General features: G+C 54.9%; 1 protein-coding gene across 2 annotated transcripts in view; it reads right to left on the reverse strand.

Annotated features, from left to right (window-relative positions):
* Positions 1 to 612: 612 nt before the first annotated feature.
* The window catches only part of EHD1 (EH domain containing 1), a 26,698-nt gene continuing 6,869 nt past the window's right edge, over positions 613 to 20,441 (reverse strand). Inside the window, exons 2-6 of one of the 2 annotated variants that reach the window (XM_044680485.1) lie at positions 20,216 to 20,439; positions 15,433 to 15,530; positions 4,009 to 4,421; positions 2,807 to 2,971; positions 613 to 2,383 (exon numbers count right to left, since the gene is read on the reverse strand). In XM_044680485.1, the coding sequence (XP_044536420.1) occupies positions 1,859 to 2,383; positions 2,807 to 2,971; positions 4,009 to 4,421; positions 15,433 to 15,530; positions 20,216 to 20,439 (1,425 nt within the window). In that variant the 3' untranslated portion in view covers positions 613 to 1,858. The remainder of the gene's footprint in view (positions 2,384 to 2,806; positions 2,972 to 4,008; positions 4,422 to 15,432; positions 15,531 to 20,215; positions 20,440 to 20,441) is intronic. The other variant, XM_044680484.1, reaches the window with a different exon arrangement.

Below are 20,441 nucleotides of genomic sequence, written 5' to 3' on the forward strand. Positions count from 1 at the left end.
CACCAACCTCCTCTTCCCACTCAAGTCAAACCTAGCCTTGCCTGCATTTGCCCGAAGTCTCTACCGAAAGATCTGGACCGTGACTCGGCTCCGATCTTCCTTCTGTCTGACCCAAATCACTTCGCCTCATCTGTGAAATGGGTCTAGGGGGCGGCTTGGGAGCCAGGTTCAAAGAGGGTAAGTCCTGGGTTCAAATGGGATCTCGGACCCTTCCTAGCGTTATTGCCCACATCTTGGAGCCAGCGCACAGCACGGGTGCCCGGACGTGAGGGAAGGGCATAAAACAGAACAAAGCGGGTCTGAACGTTTCGCCGTCCCCGCCCAGATGGGCTTTGGGGCCGGGACCCCGAGCCGTCCCCCCCCCACCCCGTCTTCTCGTGGGCCCTGTAATGGGGAGCCGTCACCGGCGAGACATCTCCAAGCCTCGCGGCCCTCACTCGCGCCAGGCTGTCTGTCGTGGTCCTCCCCCTCCACCTGCCCCCCGGCCCGGGCCATCGGGGGAGCTGGGATGGCCCCGGCCCCTGGGCCAGCCCGTCTGCGGGGGGCCCAGAAAAGACTCCGTGGGAGAAGCCCGTGTCCACAGAGAGCTCCAAAGAATCACCGCCAAACAGCTTAGGCACCATTTCTCCTTTTTTAATGCAAGAAAAAACATCTTGAGACTTTTCAGGTTCGTTTTGCACATGAATATAAATAAGAGCCTCAGAATAAGAGCTGCGCCCCCCGACGCGCCCCCCCACAGTGGCGCCCCCCACATTTAGCCCCTCGGAACCAAAACGCTGCCGCCATTTTCTGGGGGCTCGGCAGGGCACGGCTCCTCCCTCCGGGGGCCTCACGGGTCCTGCCCGACACCAGATCATGGGCCGATCGATGGCTTCCTCATGGCGGCCCAGAGACGGGCCTCGTCTCCTCGTTCGGAAGCCCCCTGGGGCCGCCGAGCGCTCACTGCTGATGGGTCTTCTGGGAAACCCCCAAGAGCAGAGCTTGCGACCCTGGGGGCGCGGGGGGCGCCGTCTTGACTCAGAGGGTCTGAAACGGAAGAACAGGGACATCAGTGACTCCTGGATCGGGCCGCTTGGGGAAAGGCGTCGAGAACAGCCGGAAACTGCCAGACCCGGAGCCGAAGAGGAAACCAAAGCAACCGAACGGCGCTGGTTCTCCCCGGAAGACGTGACCCCGTGGGGCTTCGGGGACTTCCCGGGGAGATGGAAGCTGGTGTGACACGGGCGAGGCTCTGGGGAAGGAGAGTCAACAGTGCCCGAGTGGGGCCAAGGGGCGGGCGAAGGCACGAGTACCACGAGGAGTCAAGGACAGAGGAGGGGGAGGCCGGGCCCCTCCACGCTGGGGTCTGGCCTAGAGGACTCAGAGCGACCAACGGCCCCAGGAGGGGGTCGAGGGCTTGTGGCGTGCGGCCAGGCGGGGGCAGAAGGAAGCTCCTTCCGCGGACTCTTTGGGAATACCGTGTAGCTGGCTAGCCAGGGGGAAGGAACCTGGCGGGGTCTCTTCTGTTGGGCTACGTGGGGGCGGGAGGGGGCCACGGACGGGGCGGGGAGGGAGCAAGAAAGAATACTGCCTTCATGTATTAAAAATATCCATAGTTCTTGTGCACAAAATTCCAACATTGACAAGCGCTACCCCTGTCTCCCCACCAGGCTTGGAATAAGTTTTTCTTTTCTTTTTGTTTTTTAAGTGGTGGCTTTCCTTTTCGAGAGCTGCAAAAACCCATCTGTTAGTTAGGTCTTTATGGAACAGACACGGCAAGGGAGCACTGAGAATGGGACCCCCCCAGCTTCTGCTCCCCCTGGGAAGCAGAGGGGCAAGAGGGGGGCAGCAGCCCTCCTGGCGAGGGAAGAATCGAGCGTCACTCGTGCCTCCGTTTGGAGGGAGGGACCAGGTGTGGGGGCAGGTCAGCGGGGAGCTCGTGCCCTTCCAATTTGACTTTGATCAAGTGGTTGGCCAGGGCGAACTCCTCGTCATCCAACAGCCCATCTTTGTCCACGTCAGCCAGTTTCCAGATTTTCCCCAGGACCGTGTTGGGGAGCTTGGACTTCACCATCTCCTTCTTGGCGTTGGCCCCGGTGATCTTGCCGTTGACGGGAGACAAGGTATAGAAGATCTCGTCGTAGGTGGGCTTGTCCTTGCCCACCACCCACTCCACGTCATCGATGCCCTCTCCGGCCCCTTCTCCGTAGCCGTGGCCGAAGGGCCCGTTCATGGTGCCATCAAAGGCTCCGCCCTTCACCGCCTGCGAGGGCATGAGCGACTCCTCCTGGCGCACCATCACCATTAAGCGAGCGATGTCTTTGGACAGCATGTCGTCCACGGTGTCCAGGAGCTTGGGCTTCAAGGCCTGGAATTTGCTGAAGTCCTGAGTCTGCAGCAATTCCTGTGGGAAGAGCAAGGAGGAGGCGTGGAAGGGACTCGCCATGGCTCTGGGCCCAATTCTGAGCATTTCACAACCTAACGGGCATTTTAACAAGGTCGAGGTTCAGCGGGTCATCTCCTGGGCTGAGTTACTGGCCCCCATCATGGGACTAGTCACGGGCACATCACCCCTCTCCCTTGGATGGAGCCAACAGAAGGGCCACATGGTGACGGTGAACCTGGGGAGGTGCCACATAGGCCGGATGACTGGGGACCTCTGAGCCCCCTCTTGTGAGCGGCTCTGACCAGGCTGCCCTGGCAGGCACCAAAGGTCCCCTTCGTTCCCTCCAGAGACCCAGTGAGGCAGAGAGCCCAGGGAGGTGCTCTTATACCTCCCCAGGACCCTGCCGGCTCCCGACTTCCCCTCCGCAGCGGGCAAACCTACCTGCATCTTCCGGAGATTCGGGAAGTCGCCGGGAGAGATCTGGTGCTCCCGCTCGATCTTCTGATAGATTTCTCCCAGGTTGTTAACCAGCTCCTTCTTCTTGCTCTCTTTCCCAAACATGTTGGGCATCTCCTTCTTGAGGGAGCTGATGATGTAGGCATGGACCTAAAGCACAGTCAGGCAGTCAGCACCCTCAGGCCCTGTGGCTGGGGTTGTAGCCTCCTCTCCCAGGGCCAGCCCCGGGCACTGAGGGGGCTTCAGCTGACCAGAAGCAGGGGATCCAAGTTACCACAGGCCCAGGGCCAAGGAAGACCACTTCTTCCCTCAGGCGAAGTATGTCCCTCAAGGCACCTGGAGCAGCTTTTAAATGAATAAAGGAGGGGCAGCTAGGCGGCCATCTACACAGAGAGCCAGGCTTAGACATGGGCAGTCTGGGGTTCAAATATAGTCTAAGACACTTGCCCTGGGCAAGTCACATAGTCATAAGTGCTTCACCCCTGGAACTAAAATAGTCTAAAGTCGTTTTTTTGTTTGTTTTATTTTAAACCCTTACTTTCCATCTTAGAATCAATACTGTGTATTGATTCCAAGGCAAAAGAGTGGTGAAGGCTAGGCAAGGGGGTCAAGTGACTTGCCCAGGGTCCCCCAGCTAGGAAGAGTCTGAGGCCAAATTTGAACCCAGGACCTCCTATCTCCAGCCCTGGCTCTCCATCCACTGAGCTACCCAGCTGTCACCCACTTCCCAAGGACTACTGAAGCCAAGGCCCTGCTTTCATTACAAGTGTCCCCTCTTGCAGTCAATGTTTCGGCCTGTGCTTCTGATTACAGCAGCCCAGGCCCAGTCCATGCTTATTGAAAAGCCAAGACTTGTCATGGCGCCCGGAGAAGGTGCTACCGTTATGAGCGACACACCCTCGCTGTGTAAAAGGGAATCCTCTATTCTCTCTGCCTAGCTGGAGCTAACACTGCTTAACGCTAGCTGCCTTTCCCTTCCTGCCTTCTGGAGAGTTTAATTCCCGTTGAAGGTTAACAAGTCCTGGCTGAGCCAAGCCCTGGAACACTATTTAGTTAGACGGGTTAATGTCTTCTCTACCCTTTTGTACTCCTCCGCTTTCCTCTTTTGTAAATAAGATTTACAATTTTCATGTATTTAGCCAAACCATTCGTTTCCACACTTACACCCGTGGCCCGCCCGCGCCTACCTTGGCCAGCCGGGCACGCTTGATCAGGTCATTGAGCTTCCTGAGGGCAGCATTTCGGGGCAGCGACTGAATATCCTTAAAGAGGTCCTGCTCCTCGGCCTCAAACAGCTTCCGGTTGTCTGGGATGAGCAGGGGGTGGGACCAGAAGGACCCGATGTACACCCTCACCACCTCGGGGGTGTTGATGATCTTGCCCAGGGACCACATGAGGGCCCCGTAGACCCGCATCAGCTGCTGCGTCTCGATCTGGTCTGCCTTGTTCAGCACCACCCGGATCTTATCCTCGTGGTTCTTCAGGGCCTTGATCACCTCAGAGAACTCATCCGAGATATCCAGCTTGTGGGCATCAAAGAGAAGGATGATGCGGTCCACTCGCTCGGCAAACCACTCCAGAACGGCCGCGAAGTCATAGCCTGGAGGAGGGAATGGGGAGAGCAGTTGAATCCGGGGCAAAGAAAGCGAGCGAGGGGGCTCTAGTCACGTGGCCTGGGCTGACAGGCTGCTGCTGCACCCGGCAAACAGGCAGGAAGGGTCAACACTGCAGAGAGTGAAGGGACATCGCTGCGGGGGGCTGAACATTTCAGGAAGTAATTTGGCATGTCCACACCCTCTGGCCCCTCTGGGGTTCCACCACTCGCCTTCGACCTCGAGAAGGCCATCGCTGAGAAGGAAGTTCCTGCCTACACTAAGACTCTGTGACAGCAAAAATTCAGAAACAAAGAAGAGGCTCCTCCACTGGCACATGAAGGCAATGGAACACGACTGCTGGGAGAAACGGCCCAGGAGATACACCAGATCTCAGCTAAGGCGGAGACAAGAAACAATCCATGCAGTGCTTGCAACGTAAAAAGAAGGAAAAAACCGAAACACACCCAGTTCCAAAGGAGCCCCGCAACCCCAGCAGGGCAGACACGGCACGATTTCCAGACTTTCCCAATATACTAATCAGTTCTGTCCATTTCCCCCTTTTCCTGTGTTCATACAGGCCGGCTCTCTGGGAAGGAATACTGAGAAATCCTGGCGATGGAAGAAAGCGGCACCAACCAACCAACAACTTATGTACAAAAGAAATCCACTGCTTGGGGGTTCCTGGGCAGTCAATCACTTCCCTGCTCCAGGGCCGGGTCCCTGTTCTGTAAAAAGAGAGACTAGACACAGAGATGGACACACTGTGGTACAATCGAACATAGCGGACGTCTCTACTAGCAGCCATGCAAGGATCCAGAGCGAGGCTGAGGGACTTCTGAGAAAGAAAACCAGCCACACTCAGAGGAAGAACTGTGGGAGGAGAAACACAGAAGAAAAACAACTGCTTGAACACACGGGCTGATGGGGATATCACTGGGGAGGTAGACACTATATGATAACTCTAGTCCAACTATCAATAATATGGAATTAGGCCTTGATCAATGATGCATGTAAAACACAGTGGAATTGTGGGTCGGCTAAGGGGGGTTAGGGGGGCTCGGGGAGAGGGAAAGAACATGAAACATGGAACTGGGGGAAAATATTCAAAATAAAAATTTTTTAAAAATAATTTAAAAAATTTAATTTAATTTAATTTACAAAAAAGAGAGGACTAGGCCAGAGCTGGAGCTGGAGAGGCCCTCTGGCCCATGATGCCACCCAGGCCTTGGACCTCCAACCAGTCGACTCCAGGTGATGGATTGTCCAGCTGCCTTCCACCCCGAGTCTTGCTCCGGGGCAGCCAGAGCAAGGAATGAAGTCACACAGGCAAACTGGGCGGTACGTCCACACGGAAGCCAAAGAAACCCCAAGATGTAGCCGACCTGCACCACACCCCAAGTTGTTGTTCATGGGGGATGGGTCCCACGAAGGCTCACCGTCTCCCATTCACGCCCCGGGCTCCCTTCCTCAAGAGGCTGGCTGGCCCTCGAGTGACCTCCAGAGCACCAAGCTCGGCCAGGGCTTCTCACAAAGGCCAATGTGCATCATTTGGCTTCAAGCCCACCACTTCCCCCAGTAACACATCGGCCACAGAACAGAAAGATAACTGAGAATTCTGAACTTGAACTCAGGACTTACTCTGCCAACGTCCCTAGGTGATTGGACAAAGAGCCTGCCCTGCTTCCCTCCCGCAGACCCTCAGAGGTGAGTCTCAACATTATCTAGCTTGGCCTTCAAACTCCTCACGAATGCCACCAAGTGCCTTCTAGATGCCAAAGAACAACGAGGCAGCTAATTTACTCTCTGCCCAACGTACAGATTCTCTCCTACAAGAGAGAAGATAAACAGCCAGTTACCAGAGAAACAGGTGGGGACACTGGAAGCGCTTCTAAACATGTGTCCACCCCTTTCATAACAAGCGATCTTGGTGCTTTGGCATTCTGGCACGCTTCTCTTTTAAAAAATGACTATTTCTAGGGGCAGCTGGGTAGCTCAGTGGATGGAGAGTCAGGCCTAGAGACAGGAGGTCCTGGGTTCAAATCCGGCCTCAGCCACTTCCCAGCTGTGTGACCCTGGGCAAGTCACTTGACCCCCATTGCCCACCCTGACCACTCTTCCGCCTTGGAGACAATACACAGAAATTAAAGGTTTAAAAAAAAATAACTATTTCAGCTAATATTGGGGGAAAAAGACCAATAATCCAACAAGAAAGCTAAGTGAACAGACTTAGATTTTTTAATGGAAGAGGGAGCGTGTTCCTTCCCTCCACTGCAGCCTTCCTGCTGCTTCACTGAGGCACAAAGACAGCTTGTGTTTCTCAAGATCCTGCCCAAACAGGAAAGGCCCCAAAGGGAGCCTGATGTCAGCACCTGCCAGCCTCGGGCAAAGCCAGGCTTAAGGCAGACAAAGCCAAGCTAACCCTTGACTGGTTGCAGGGAGTCCCTTTCCTCAGCCAAAAACACTCAAGTCCATTCACTCAGAAGGCAGACTGCGGGCTAAGAGGGGGGCAGAGACCCACCAAGAGGTCTGGACAAATCACGCGCCCGTCTTCACTCCATCCAGCAAGGGCTTCCAGGAAATGAGCCCCTCCTTGGGCCGGGGGCTACCCAGGCTTTTCTTTCTCCATCTCCTCCCAGCCTCTCCTCACACTGAGCTCTGTCCCTGCACCCGCTGGCCTCGTCCTCCTCGGGTTTGCCCCCACAGCTCTGGGTTTCCATTTCTCCTGTCATTAGTAAGGAACGACCCAATATTCCATCGCACAGACCTCAGCTAACAGACCCCAGAAGCAGCCCATAGGACTGGACAGAACTGAGACCGAGAGGCAGAGCTCTAAGCCCTGCCTCGGTGGGAAAGCCAGGAACGGGCACGCCGTGTTCCGTGTTTACAGAAAGCCCGAGGCCCCACAGTGCTGCGTGGAACGAGAGGCCTCTGCCCGGCTCCGTCCTACTGCAGCGTCTCTGCCAAGGCTAGTGGCTCCGAGGGAGCTGCTCCCACCTGGGTCAGAATGTTGGCGGCACCCCCACATCACAAGGCAGCTCCAAGGTGGGCCGGGGGTGCCAGTGGAAGGGCCTCTCTGCCGCTCCCCTCTGTCTCTGCCCAAAGGACCCGTCTCCTCCTTCGAGACAGAGCTGCAGCCCCTCCCTTGTATTTAGGCTTCCCGGATTTCTCTTTTACTCCCGAGCACAGGGACAATTTCCTTCACCTCAGCAGCCCCACGCAATGACTGCCAAGGTGAGAATGACCTTCCTCCAAGGAGCTGGAGGCGGGGATGGGGCAGAGGGAGGGCATGTTAACAGGCATCAGGGAAAGGGCTGGCCAGGCCTCTGCTTAGCCAGTCTGCTACGAAGGCTTTGGTCCGGAGGAGCCCCCGAACGGCATGTCCAGCCTCAGAAACCGCCCCTTTGTCCCCTTCGGCCTGGGTCGCAATACAAACTGAGCCCTTCGGCCAGACTAGAGGCAGACCAAGAGCCGAGCCAGTCCCAGCAGCGAGCTGAGGTCAAGCCCTGCCTCTGGCCTCGGGCAGCCCCCGAACCTCCTGGCTAAGTCTACCTCGAGGGGCCAAGAATCCTCTGGAAACTAGATAAAGGCAAGCTGAGGAGAGGCTTCTCATTGGAAAGTCCAATGCCTGGGCACCCCGAGAGCCTGGAGCTGGGCCAAAGGCGCTTGGCTCCTTCCCCCGGAGGCCATCTTTGCCACAGACCTGCAGGCTCCTCACTCAGCTCAGGGGTTGGAAGAGGCACAAGAGTGGTCAGCAGGGAAAGCCACTGAGCCAAGCCACAGAGTTACTGAGAGCAAAGGGCTCCTGGGGGGCTGCTCTTGGGCGGCTGCGGGCCCCGGACATCAGCCCAGACCAGAGATTGGACAATCCCAAACCCTGCCTCCCTGTGCTCTGCCCCAGGTGGGGGAGGAGGAAAAAGCCTCGAGGATCCTTCTGGGCCTCCCACCGTGGTGTGACAGCAGGCTTGTCCTGGTCAGGGCAGGAGCATTTGCCTTCCTGCACAGGAAAGGGAGGGGAGCTCTGGGGGGCCGGTGCAGCCCGAGGCCTGGACGCCCCAACATTTCAGCTTAGCTGTGACACTGTGCCAAAGCAGACTCCTAAGCGGCGAGACGACAACCTCTACAGGAATATACGACCATAAAGAGACAAACCAACGGTTTGGACAGGAGGGCCGGCACTGGGGTCCGTAAAGGTCTCTAGCAGACGGGCCTCAGAGAAGCAGCCTGAAGGAAAAGATGGACGGTGAGGAAGGAGGACAGCCAGGGCAAAGCCTCAGAAATGGAAGTGTCAGCATGGATGGACTTAGAAGTACCTCAGAAGGAGCCTGTGGAGATGGGCAGCGCCTCAGAACCGCCCCCCCCATCCCTCTGATCTTTTCATCCAACTAGCAGCTCCCCAATTCCTTCGGGAGGGGAACTCCAAACCCATTTTTAGAGTGACCCATCCCCAAGGGGCTCCTGAGCTGTGCCCAACATAGTACCTGGCTAGTGCAAAAAGCCACGGGGTCCTGCCTCCACTTTGGGGGGCCCGCAGGCCTCTCAGGTAAGGCTCGGTTTCACACAACCCGTGCCCATCCTCCCCAGGAAAGACAGCAGCACTACCCAGGGCGCATGGCACAGGGACCTGCGGGTCGGGCTTGGGAGCAGGAAGCGGTCGGTGCCAGCCCAACAACGGAGCCACTTGGATGAAAGAATTCATCCGCCCCAATAGGAAGTTGTGGTTTGCTCGGTTAGACTGAAAATTGTTTCTCTTCACAGCCATTTAGGGAGGACGAGACGTGGGTCACATCGGATCCTCCCCCAGAGCCAGTGACCGGAGGGGCTCAAGCACTCCTGTCTGAGGGGAAGAACCACTAAGCTAGCGGCCACGTTTAGACAACGAAGTCAAGAAGCACCTGGTTTGGGGAGCACGACGTGGTGAAGGCTTGCGGCCCTCTTTCAAAATAAAGCTGGAGAAGTTTTCTAAAGCTCTCTCTGGGCTTCTGGGAGGGGCCCAGGCCCTGCTCTTATCTGGCCCCCCTGGCAGGAGCCTTCGGGGATCCTCCTCTCCCTTCCCGCCCTTGGTGCCTGGTGCCGGGGCCCACAGGGAGGGCCAGCCTTCCCTCCTCCTCTTCCCCAGCAAATGGGGAAAACCTGCTTTCCCATTCCCAACATGGCCAGGACGTGGAACAATAGGTGGTTTCCTGCCATTCAAGGCAAGCAGGCCCGGGCATCTCTTCTGCAGCGTGTGTACCTTCTAGGAACATACGTGTTCGGCTCATGTCCGAGGCCAGGGGGTACCCTCGAGGGAAGGTGGCCTCGCGTCCAAGTGGGCACACGTGGCTGTGCTCTTGGCCTGAAGGTGGGTTTGGTGAAGCCACAGCCTGGAACACAGAGCAAGGCTGCTGGAGCCGCCGAAGAGCCCTCCCGGCCAAGAGGACTGCCAGGAGAACGCAAACAAGGAGGAACCAAAAAGCAGCTGATCTGGAAGGGTCAGGACCAAGCAATGGGACAGGGGAAGGGGCTTGGGGGCAGAAGGGAAAAGAATGGGCTGGAGATGAGCTCAAGAGGAGGGTTTGGGGGGCAGCTGGGTGGCTCAGTGGATAGAGTCAGGCCTAAAGATGGGAGGTCCTGGGTTCAAATCTGACCTCAGACACTTCCCAGCTATGTGATCCTGGGTGAGTCATTCACCCACACTGCCTAGCCCTCTCTTGTGCCTGTGTTGATTCTAAGATGGAAGGTAAGGGGGTGGGGGGCAGGCAGCTGGGTAGCTCAGTGGATGGAGAGCCAGGCCTAGAGATGGGAGGTCCTGGGTTCAAATCCGGCCTCAGCCACTTCCCAGCTGTGTGACCCTGGGCAAGTCACTTCCCCCACTGCCTACTCTTACCACTCTTCTGCCTTGGAGCCAATACACAGTGTTGACTCCAAGACAGAAAGTAAGGGTTTAAAAAAAATTAATAAAAAAAAGATGGAAGCTAAGAGTATTTCTTCAAGGAGACGGCGCTCCCAAATGGTCCTAGACAGGGACTAAGCAGCACCAGGACCCAATTGAGGCCCTGGAGAGACTGAGGAAAAACTTGGGGGAAGTGGGGGGTCCAGCCACTGGTTTCAAAGGTCCAAGGAAAAGGGGGGGGGTTTAAGAGGTAAATATGCTGGTTTTAGAATCCCCCGAATGTGCCGGATGCTCTTTAGGCTTTAGTCTCAGGGCCTGGAAGGACGAGACGAGATGAAGGAACATTTAAAGAACTCAAGGACAGTTAACATTCTGGACAAATGCCTGAATGGGGGGCTGGAAGAAGGAGCAACACCTGCTCCATTTTAAAGAAGGGAATGTGAGCTTGAGGGCCTGTCCTGATCCCTGCCCATGGGGGAGCCTCACATTAGGCTAGCCCAGCTTTGCCAGGCCCCAATTCTAAACCTGGGGTCCACACTCCCCGGCTTCCTTTGGCCTTATCCAGGTTAGAGAACACCAGAATCAGGGGGTCCCAGGCTCCTTCCTGACGGGCTCCTACAGGGTTCCGGCCCCAATCAAGGCCTCAATCTATGCTCCTGCTGCAGAGACTGTCGTCCGTGAAGCTTCTAGACCCCACAGGCCCAAGCTGGCTTCTCTGTCCTCTGGGCACTGTGTTCTCGTCCTCAGCAGAGTCCACCCTTTGGACACTGGGGGTGCTAAATCCATTTCACAGATGGGAAAACATGAGGCTATCGTTGCCAGGATCCTATGAATCATTTCGTCCGATCCCTTTACCTCAGAGACGAGAAAACTGGAGCCCAGAGAGGGAGGGTCCCCCAGCTGGCCCCGGCAGGGCAGAAAGGCCTTGGAGCTGGGCCTGTGCACCACAGCTCCTGGGCTTCCTACCACAGAACACTTTCCTACTTCCTTTTTTAAAATGGGACCCATGGCTGGAGAGAAGCCTCCTCTGCTGTCACCCAGCCCTCAAAGAGAAGCCCCCGGGGTTCCCTGGACACTGCCCAGAGCTCCTGGCCAGGAAGCCCGGGCCCGGGGAGTCACCAGCCACATGCTTTCCAAATAACTAACACTGGTGTAACTTCCAGTGAGAGGCCAGAGCTTCGAGGAGCCCCAAGATTCTGAGGCACCTTCCAAAGGAGGGAGGCTTTGTTTGCATTGCATCCTGGCTGCTCTGGCCTGGGGGCAGCCTCCACCTTATCTGACAGAGCAGTACTTCCTGCTCACATCACTGGCTACGAGGAGGGCAGCAGATCCAGGGGTGGGGGGGAAGTGGACTGATTAGCAGAGCCACCATCCACGCACCCCCTCCCCCAGGTAGCCGAGCTCTGTGGGCCAGACCGGAGATGTTGTTCTCTGGGAACAGAGCTGCACCATGAAGCCGCTGGACGCCACGTTCTCCCTGGACGGATCTCCACGAGGGAAACACCTGCTTTTCCTTCAGAGCAGGGAGGAGCTGCCTGACCAAGTGGAAACACTCCCGACGTGGGGGAGATTAGTCAGCAGGGGGAGGAGAGGAGCGCCGGCCGGGCCCAGAGCTGGGGACGGACGGAGCATCTTGTTCTGGTTTCCTGTGTGCTACCACAAGGTCACCAAGTGGAAGGGGAGCAGGAGTGTGTGCTCGCTCCGCCGGCCGGGTATTCTGCGAGGTGCTCCCAGAGGGCAGCCTCCCTCGGCCTGGCTCCTGGGCCGCTTCTGCCATCTTCCAAGGGAAGCCCATCGTGGCGGTGCCAAAGAGCCTGTTTATGCTTTCATTTGCCGTATGGATGACGCAAGTAGTTCTAGAACTGTCAGGTAACAGTAGGGAAAGGCAGTTACTCCTGCTTAACTGATGGGCAAAGTTTCTAGTGTTTCCTCATCGTGAATAACGCTCACATCTGGCTTTTAACAGACCTTTTTGGCCATGTAAGAAATAGCTTTCCCATACGTATGCGTTAGAGGGTTGTTTAAAAAAGCATCACTACAGTTTTTACAAAGCTTCCTCTGCCATTTATCCACAGTCATGGCTTGGGGTGTTTTTCTTTTTAACATAATTTAATTACAGCCACTGGTAAGACACTCCTTAGAGCTGTTCCTTCCCTCCAAACTAGCAGCGTTAGTCTGAGGGGCCTTTGGCCCGACTCCGAAGCACCAACATCGATGTAGTCCACAGCTAAGTGCTTAAACCCAATTTTCTACCTTGTTTGTGGAAAGGCCCAAAGCTCTGAGTGCTGTCGATGGAATGCCGAGTCTGGCCCCAGAGAAAGACTGAGAGAACATCTCTTCCTCTGCAGGCGTGGGAGGATGTGGGAACACGGAGCCCACCATCACGTATGCCGGCCGACATGTGGCTTTGTTTTGTTGAGCTTTTTGTTTTTGATTCTGGGCTACAGAGATGGCTAACTGGGTAGTAACATATTCAAAACAAAAGATTAAAGGAAGTCCTTAATATTTGCTTAAAATTATTTGAGTCCTTTTTCGGTCCAGCCAGGGGCCTAAGGAGAACCACAAACGCTCCCCAGGGTGAGCCAGCTGCTCCAGCACCTCCCTCCCCTCCCCTCCCGGGGCTTCAAGGGGCTGGCGTGGAGGTCTTCAAGGCCATGAAGATGATGCAGCCAGAGAGGAAGAAAACAGCATTCTCAGAGCTGGGAGCGGGAGGGAAGCAGTGGGAATTCTTAGGGAATGAATGATCAGCTCAGTCTGCTGGAGGGCAGGACACGGGAAAATTCATTTCTGCCCACCTGTGCCCTGGATCTCCCACCAAGGTGCTCAAGGCGCAGGCCCGACCTCCATTTTTACTTGGCACATTCTTGGCCCCAGGTTGGGAAGGAACTGCCTTCCTGGGGCTGCACAAAGGGGCACACACTGGGCGGGTGCGGCTGCCTGACAAAGTCCTGCTTTAAGCCTCCTCGTCTTCAGTGTGCTGGCACCTGTCAGGACCTATAAATGGCATCTGAATTCAACAGCATACCATGTATACGAATACTGCCAGGCCGGCTCTCCACCACCCCAAGTAGGGGAAGGGCTGTTGGCAAGTTCCTCTCACAGAATGTCAATGACTGCAAAGAACCGTGAACAAACTACGGGAACTTTAGCCCCACGGCTGGGAATAAAGTGAACGTCCGTTCTCCTGAGGCTTCCTGGGATGCTGCCGAGTGCCCGATGGCGCCCACAGCCGCTGCGCAGATGACTTGGAATCAGAGCCTCGTTTCCAGTGCCACTTGTGTGACCTTACACAAATCACTTCCCCCAGTTTCCTTCTCTATAAAATGGGGGTTGGATTCCACCTAAGGATTCGTCCAGCCTCCGATCCCGTGGAAGGAAAGGCATTGTAGGAGAAGAGCAGACTTCGCCATCCGGCTTCAAACAAGAGCCTTGAAGAGATCATGGACAAGCCTCTGGCTTTGAAAGCCTTCAGCCTAAGACACTTGGAGTTAATGAGATAATGATGATAATTAACCTTTGGGCCACCTCTGTCACATCACATTAACTCAGTCTGGCCCTTGTAAAGGCCAGGCCTCCTCTGCTTCTCAGGCCCCAGGCTAGCCCTTCTCCAGCCAAGAGAAGGATCCACACATCTGGGGACCCGCCATATGCCCTACAACCTCCACCAAGGGTCACTGGGAGTTTAAGACTGAGTTTACAACTCTAGAGATAGCCACCATCTTTGGACTTTGACGCACTCCTTTCTATCTGCACACAGGAAGCCTGAATAGCCAGGCCTGGGCAGGCAAGCCTCGACAACCAGCATCCAACTGATCGCTCTCTCTGGAAGCTCCGGAAGGCTGGGATTATGGAAACTAGAGCCTACCTGCCAGAAGGGGCACCCTCCTAGACTATGAGGGTGCTCTCGGTGGGCACAGCTACCCTCCTTTTATTCTGGAAGCAAAGAGTCACTATCTTGGGGCAGGCCCAGGTCAAGCACAGAAATGCTCGTCCCCCATGGCTTGGCCAAATGATTTCATAAAAGCATCTGAGGCCAAGGGAGATGGGTCCTCCTTCCAAGGCTGAGGAAACCACTAATCTTTTTCAAGAATCCATGTTTGAAGCTAAACAGGGAGAATATTGGATTTGAAATTTGGTGACCTGAGTTCGAGTCGTGGTCCTATCACTTACTCCACTCCCTTTCCCTTAAAAGGGAAGAAAAAATTCATAAGGTTTTTCCATATCTCAGATCCTTTTCCTTTCTGCTTACATAAAGGGATACAGGTCAGAGTAGAGAACAAAGGTCACTACTAGGCCAAGGAGTGAGATGACCCGGCTTTGGCTCCCAGGTGATCCAACAAGTCACTGAACCTGGGGGGTCAGTTTGCCCATTTTGCAGATAAGGACAATGATGTATGTAGACCAAATGGCAATGTCTAACCTGTGCTTTGCAAAAACCTTAAATCCTAAATCTAGACCAAAGATCTCATCATTCATCAATGGATTCATGCCAAATGAGCTAAAGACGAGCATGAAATACAGAACATTCGGCTACCCCACCAAGAAAGAGCCCTGATACTCAGTTCTGCTAACATCTCCACCTGGTTTCTGGAAAGATTCATAAAAGAAGTTCCCTAATTATTAACAGTAAAAATATGAATGGAAATGAATCCTGGGGTGCTCCCAGGCTGGAATTTAATCTGTTCTTTACAAGTCCAATTGAGCCTGAGACCAGAGCCAGGGCACTATTTGTGGCCTCATTAGAACCACCCCCGCTGTGGGTGAATAGCTTCTAAAGGAGCCCAATCACTGCAGGGCCCAGGGCTCCCCACCCCTGGCTAAGGTACCAAGAGACCCAACCTATGGAGGTGTCCCAGAATCTAGGCAGTGGTCACCATCTTCCTCATCCTGGCTCAGCCAAATATCCTGAGGCCAGAATGGCCTTTGCCCGAGAGGCACTCCAGTCTGTATTCCTCCAGGTGGCTTTATTTGGTCAGAGTAACAGACTGATTCAGATGGTGGATCAGTCAGAAAACGTCACTAGATGGATGGATGACAGCCCACCTCCCTCCCTAGGCTCCCAGCACAAAGACTTCAGAGGTTTGGGGGAAAAGGGGTGCCCAGACCAGCGCCCCTCCTCTGACCCTCTTGATCCGGCCACTCCTTACCTCTGCTGATCCGCTGCTTTTCTCCTGAGAGGATTCCTGGGGTGTCAATGATGCTTATGCTCTCCAGGACTGGGTTTGGTAACTGGGCACACATGAACCTATGGAGGGCAGAAGGAGGAAAGGAGTTCACCAACGACCCCCCCCACAGCTGACACAAACCCAGACCAGGGCCCGGCTCTGACTTCCTCCACCACAAGGAAGGAGGAAGGTGGGACTCCACAAACTGCCTTGAACAGGAATTCAGGGAATTGAAGCAAGCAGCCCCCAAGAGCTGCCAGGGAAGCACATTCTCAGCTGCTGAGCCAGCTCTTTGCCAAACACACAGCCCAGTGTGCTCACTTCTGGAGTTCAACCTTCGATTTGCTGACTTGGTAGAGAACACGACACTGGCTGATAAGTCACCGTTCAATTCCGAAAGGCCACACGTGGACCTTGGAGTTCCCCATTCAATCGAACTTTTCCCCTCTGCCACGGACTCCCTCCAAACCTTTCCTGTCTCCCCAGGGCCAGGCCGGTCCCTGCCCTTCCTGGGGCTGCCTAGGCAAAGGGGATTTCAATGAGCTCAGAGGGAAATGCCACAGGGGTCACAAAGCTAGCACGGAGTTGCCCCTTGGCCTGGAGGCCGAGGGCCAGGCTTGTCACATAGTCCAGGCGGTCTGCGTAAGAGACTCCTGGAAAACCAGCCAGGTGTCACTTCAATCCATGTTATCAGTAATGGTGCTGGATATGGATCGTCCTGAAACGTGGGCTATCAATGCAGCAGCAGCAGCAGAAACAATGCTGACCCAGGAACCTGGAGCCACCATTGACAAGTGGTGTGGCCCCGTTGGACAAGTCCCCTTGACCTCCTGAGTCCTTACTGGGTTCAGAGAATCCCTTCCAGCTCCAATATTCTAGAATTCTCTAATCTCCTGACACCCATGACCAGAGGGTGGGCTGGCACTAAAGATCCTGAGACCCTCTGCCTCATTGGCACCGCTCTCCAGCCAGGCAGTTTATTGCACAAATCCGCACATACCAGGCCTGCACTAGGGGAGAACACGGTGGAGAACTTTGTTCCTTCTCTATTCTCTATTCCAAATCCAACTGCTACAAAGGGTTAAGTTGAGTAACTTAGAAATGAGTTCCCCTAAAGAGTTTGTGAAGTTTGACAGGAAACAGGGAGGTCTGGAGCCTTTGGCTCAATCAGCACCCCCACCCCCGGGACCATACCGACTTTATCTCTTACTACCCAGTGGGCGTCAGCCAGTTACACAATCAGAATTTTTTACAACAGAATCATGAAGCTGCCTAAGTGCTTCATCTGTTCTCTTTAGAGCTGTCGGTCCCAGAAGGGGGCTGGAAGTCTACCTCCCACTTCTACGTGGCCCGTTACACACTTCAGGGAGAGAGAGGCCCCTCCAGCACCCTCCTGTTAGAGAAGGCCGACCCACAGGACAGCTTCTGTTCAGAGAACAATTCTAACCTCAACAAGGCAGCCCTGCCCTAGTGCAGTCACCAACTGAGCCTTGGGCCCACTTACAGGGCAGTCAAAAAAAGCAGGCAGCAGTAACAACCAGACTTCAATTAAAACTGGCAGAGAAAGTCCATCAAGGACAATACCAGCCCACTCACACCCTTCTCCACCTCTAAGTGTTAAGCTGAAAGACTCCCATTCAGATCACTGCTTTGGTTCCCTGGGGAAGTTCCCACTATGACCAACAGGCCCCCTGAACTTCCCTTGGTTGTCTCCTTGAAATTCCCCAAGGGAGGGAGGTCAAATCTTACTTCTCCCTTCACAGAGGCGGCCTCTGAGACTCAAGATGGGAGTAAACTGCCCTCATTGGCCAAAGGAAGAACAAGCCTCCTGGTGCCGGGCCTCCTGACTCCCAGCCCAAAGTTCCAATGCTGCCTCACTGCAAACTTGCCCTCACAAAAGCCAGAGAAGGCTGAAGAACTAATGAATGAAAGGTTAAGGTGCACAGGGCCACTCAGCCAGCCTTTTCGATCAGATCCAAGGCTTGGCTTCTGGGCCCGCAGCTAGGAATCCTATCATTCCTTGGGATCACTCTAATGACTTTGTGCCTTTGTGAGTCAGGTGAGGCTCGGTTCTGCCTAGCCCACAGGCCTTGAGGACAGCTGGGCTGTTATTTGGAGATGACCAATTTCTGATGAAGGAATGTGATCACACTGGGCAGGGACTTGAGGTCAAAAGTCATCTTCCTTCCTGGGCTCTCTATTGACTCAGCCTGGAGTAATCTTCCCCAGCCAGGACGGAGCTAGTTGTCAGGTTTTGCAAAATGGGTCCAGATATGAGTCAGGTTTGGAATGTTTGCTCAAAAGCTTAGACAACCTTTCAGCTAACTAGACTCTCTTTAGAGTGTATGGGGGGGGGCAGGGGGTGTCATGATAATATCAGGTATTAGCTAAAAGGTGGGCAACTCCTTTCCCTTTAATCTCTACCTGAAACAAGTCACTGAGCTGAGATGTGTTAGCTCAGAAAAAACAATCACAGTAAAGGGACAAAGTAGTTATTAATGTCTCCACCTTTTTTTAAATGACACATTTAAAAAATATGCCGTCAAAGGAGGTCAAGAGGGAAAAAATGAATGAAATATGAACAAGACAGCCTTGGCAAAGGAAAAGAATTAAATTTAGGCCTAAGCTGTGGACACACAACATTTGGCTCAGGAGGTGGGGCTCCGGCTAAAGGGGGCCTTTAGAGTTAATCATTTGAAAACTGGGGTGGGGGTGTATGCCGAGGAATGGCCTGTCCTAATGAATCCAAAGTAATCCAAGTCTCCCAAAGTGAATTCTAAGTGCTCACTCAAGAGAGGAGAGGAGGCACAACTCTCAGCCCATTCCTAGGACAATGGAGTCTTAAGGGAGACACCAAAGTCTCAGAAGAAAAGGAAGGCAAGCCTGGGGGTGGGGGTGAGCAGGGTCAGAAGACTGGGGGTGGGGGGGGGCAGCTTCTTAAGAAGATCTTTGGCTCCCCGAGGCCAGAAGGCTGTTGACCAAAGAGGAGAACTCCTAATGGCTATGGAGAGGCACCAGACAATAGGGGCAAAGACTGAGAGGAACCATCTCCGGGTGGTCCCCCATCATCCTCCATTATTCTATGCCCTACAAAGTCTGCCTGGGGAAGGAAAAAGAAGTTCCTTAGACTGGCTTGGTCTAGATGCACTACTCTGCCCTCCCTCCCCGCCCCCCAATCCATCACATTCCAACCTCCCTCTCCACCAAATCAGGCAAGTCTCTTTTAAAGGTCTGAAAGGGCCAATTGCCCCTTCCAAACTGGGCACAGAAGTCACATCCTTGGCAATGTTTGTGCTAAGCAGGGCCTAGAAGGGGCAAAAGCAGGAAGGGAGGGGAGCTGGGGCCCTTTAAGAGGGGACAGGGAGGCCTGCCCCTGAGAAATGTGAACAGCTGAAGGGTACAAGGGCCTTCCCCTACTGAGGAAGGCCTGGAAGCCAAAAAAGAAATCTTAACAGATACTTAGGACTGGGGTCAATCGGGGCACCAGGGTTTCAGACATTCAGGAGCCAGAGGCCTTGAAGACCCACGTTCAATCTGGCCCCTGACATTTGGTAGCTGGTATGACCCTGGAAAATGGCCTGCCTCTTCTGTCTGCCTCAGTCTCCTCATCTGTAAGGCAGGGATAATAACAGCACCTGCCCCTGCCCCCAAGGTGTTATAAGGATCAAACAAGATAATATGTATAAAGCAGATTAGCTCTATAAATGCAAGCTATGATTATTGATAACAGCCTCTCATAGGTAGGTGGGCCGGGGAGTGTCCCAGACTGCCAGAAAGGGGAAGGCAGGGAAATTAAAAGGGGGGAGGGGTTTGAAGACTCGAGGAAAGAATAGGGGCATTCAGGGCCCCTTCTTCTTCTAACTCTGGCTGGAGGGATGGGGGAGGAGACATTCTGAGGACCGTGGTCAGGGAGTAGGGAAGGAACCTTTGAAGGAGAATGGTGGGGGTCCCTCTGCGTGCTCTCACCAGCTGCAAAGATTTGGCCTCAGTGGGAGGGAGCTCTAAGGTTGGTTAAAGATGGGGGTTGTGTGTAGGACTTCCCCGTGCCTTCACCTAATATGGCATTCAGGGCCCATGGGACTGGGGAGGGTCCCCAAATTCCTACCTAAGGGGATGATCTCACTAACTGGGAGATGTCTTCTCTAAAGTAAAGTGATCTGAGGGCATGGGGGGTCCCCAAAAGTTGAGGAGCCCAGCCTGAGTGGGAAGAGGGGCTCAGGGTGTGGGTTGGGAGTGCCGAAGGGGTTTTCCCCAACCGAAGATGTTGCCCCAGTGGGTGGGGTGTCTGAGATGTGAGCCTCCAGGGCACAGAGGGGACGGTTCTCACCAGCTGAAGGGGAGGGCAGAGGTGTCAGGAAGCATAAGAGGAGGCTCCCAAGTATTTTGCTTATTGGGGAGGGGTCTCTGGTGCCGGAAGACGGTTATGGAATGTGTTGGAAGAGGGTGGATGACCAAAGGAGGGGGAAGGGGCTGGGTCAGGGGGGCGATCCTCAGCAGTGAATGAAAGGTGGGGGGAGGAGGGTGTTCCTGAGTGGGAAAAGGGGGAAGGCGAGCAATATCCTGGGAGTCAGAGGGGGCGAGTGGGGGCAGGGTTCTCTCCCCCAGGAGTCCTAATCCAAAGAAAAAGTTCCCTTAGTACTGGGTGATCTAAGAGGGGGCACTCCCCGGGGGGGGGGGTCTTAGTCCCGAGTGGGGCAGGTCCCTCGCTCTCGGGGGTGGGGCTGGGGTGTCGGGAGGGGTCCCACGGCCCCGCTCGCCGGCTCACCGGTTAAGGAAGGCATTGCCGAAAGCGTTGAGCTTGCGGAAGGGCCGGCGCGGGTCCACCACGAGAGCGTTGCCCGGCACCACACCCTCCGCCGAGCCGTGCATGACGGCGATGAAGGAGTCGGTGGTGGGCTCGGGCCCGATGCGCATGCCAGGGAAGTCCTGCTCGATGAGGTGCCGGATGAAGGTAGTCTTGCCCGTGCTGTACTGGCCCACGAGCAGCACCA

The sequence above is a fragment of the Gracilinanus agilis genome, chromosome 6, assembly GCF_016433145.1.
Source record: "Gracilinanus agilis isolate LMUSP501 chromosome 6, AgileGrace, whole genome shotgun sequence".
NCBI classification, from domain to species: Eukaryota; Metazoa; Chordata; class Mammalia; order Didelphimorphia; family Didelphidae; genus Gracilinanus; species Gracilinanus agilis.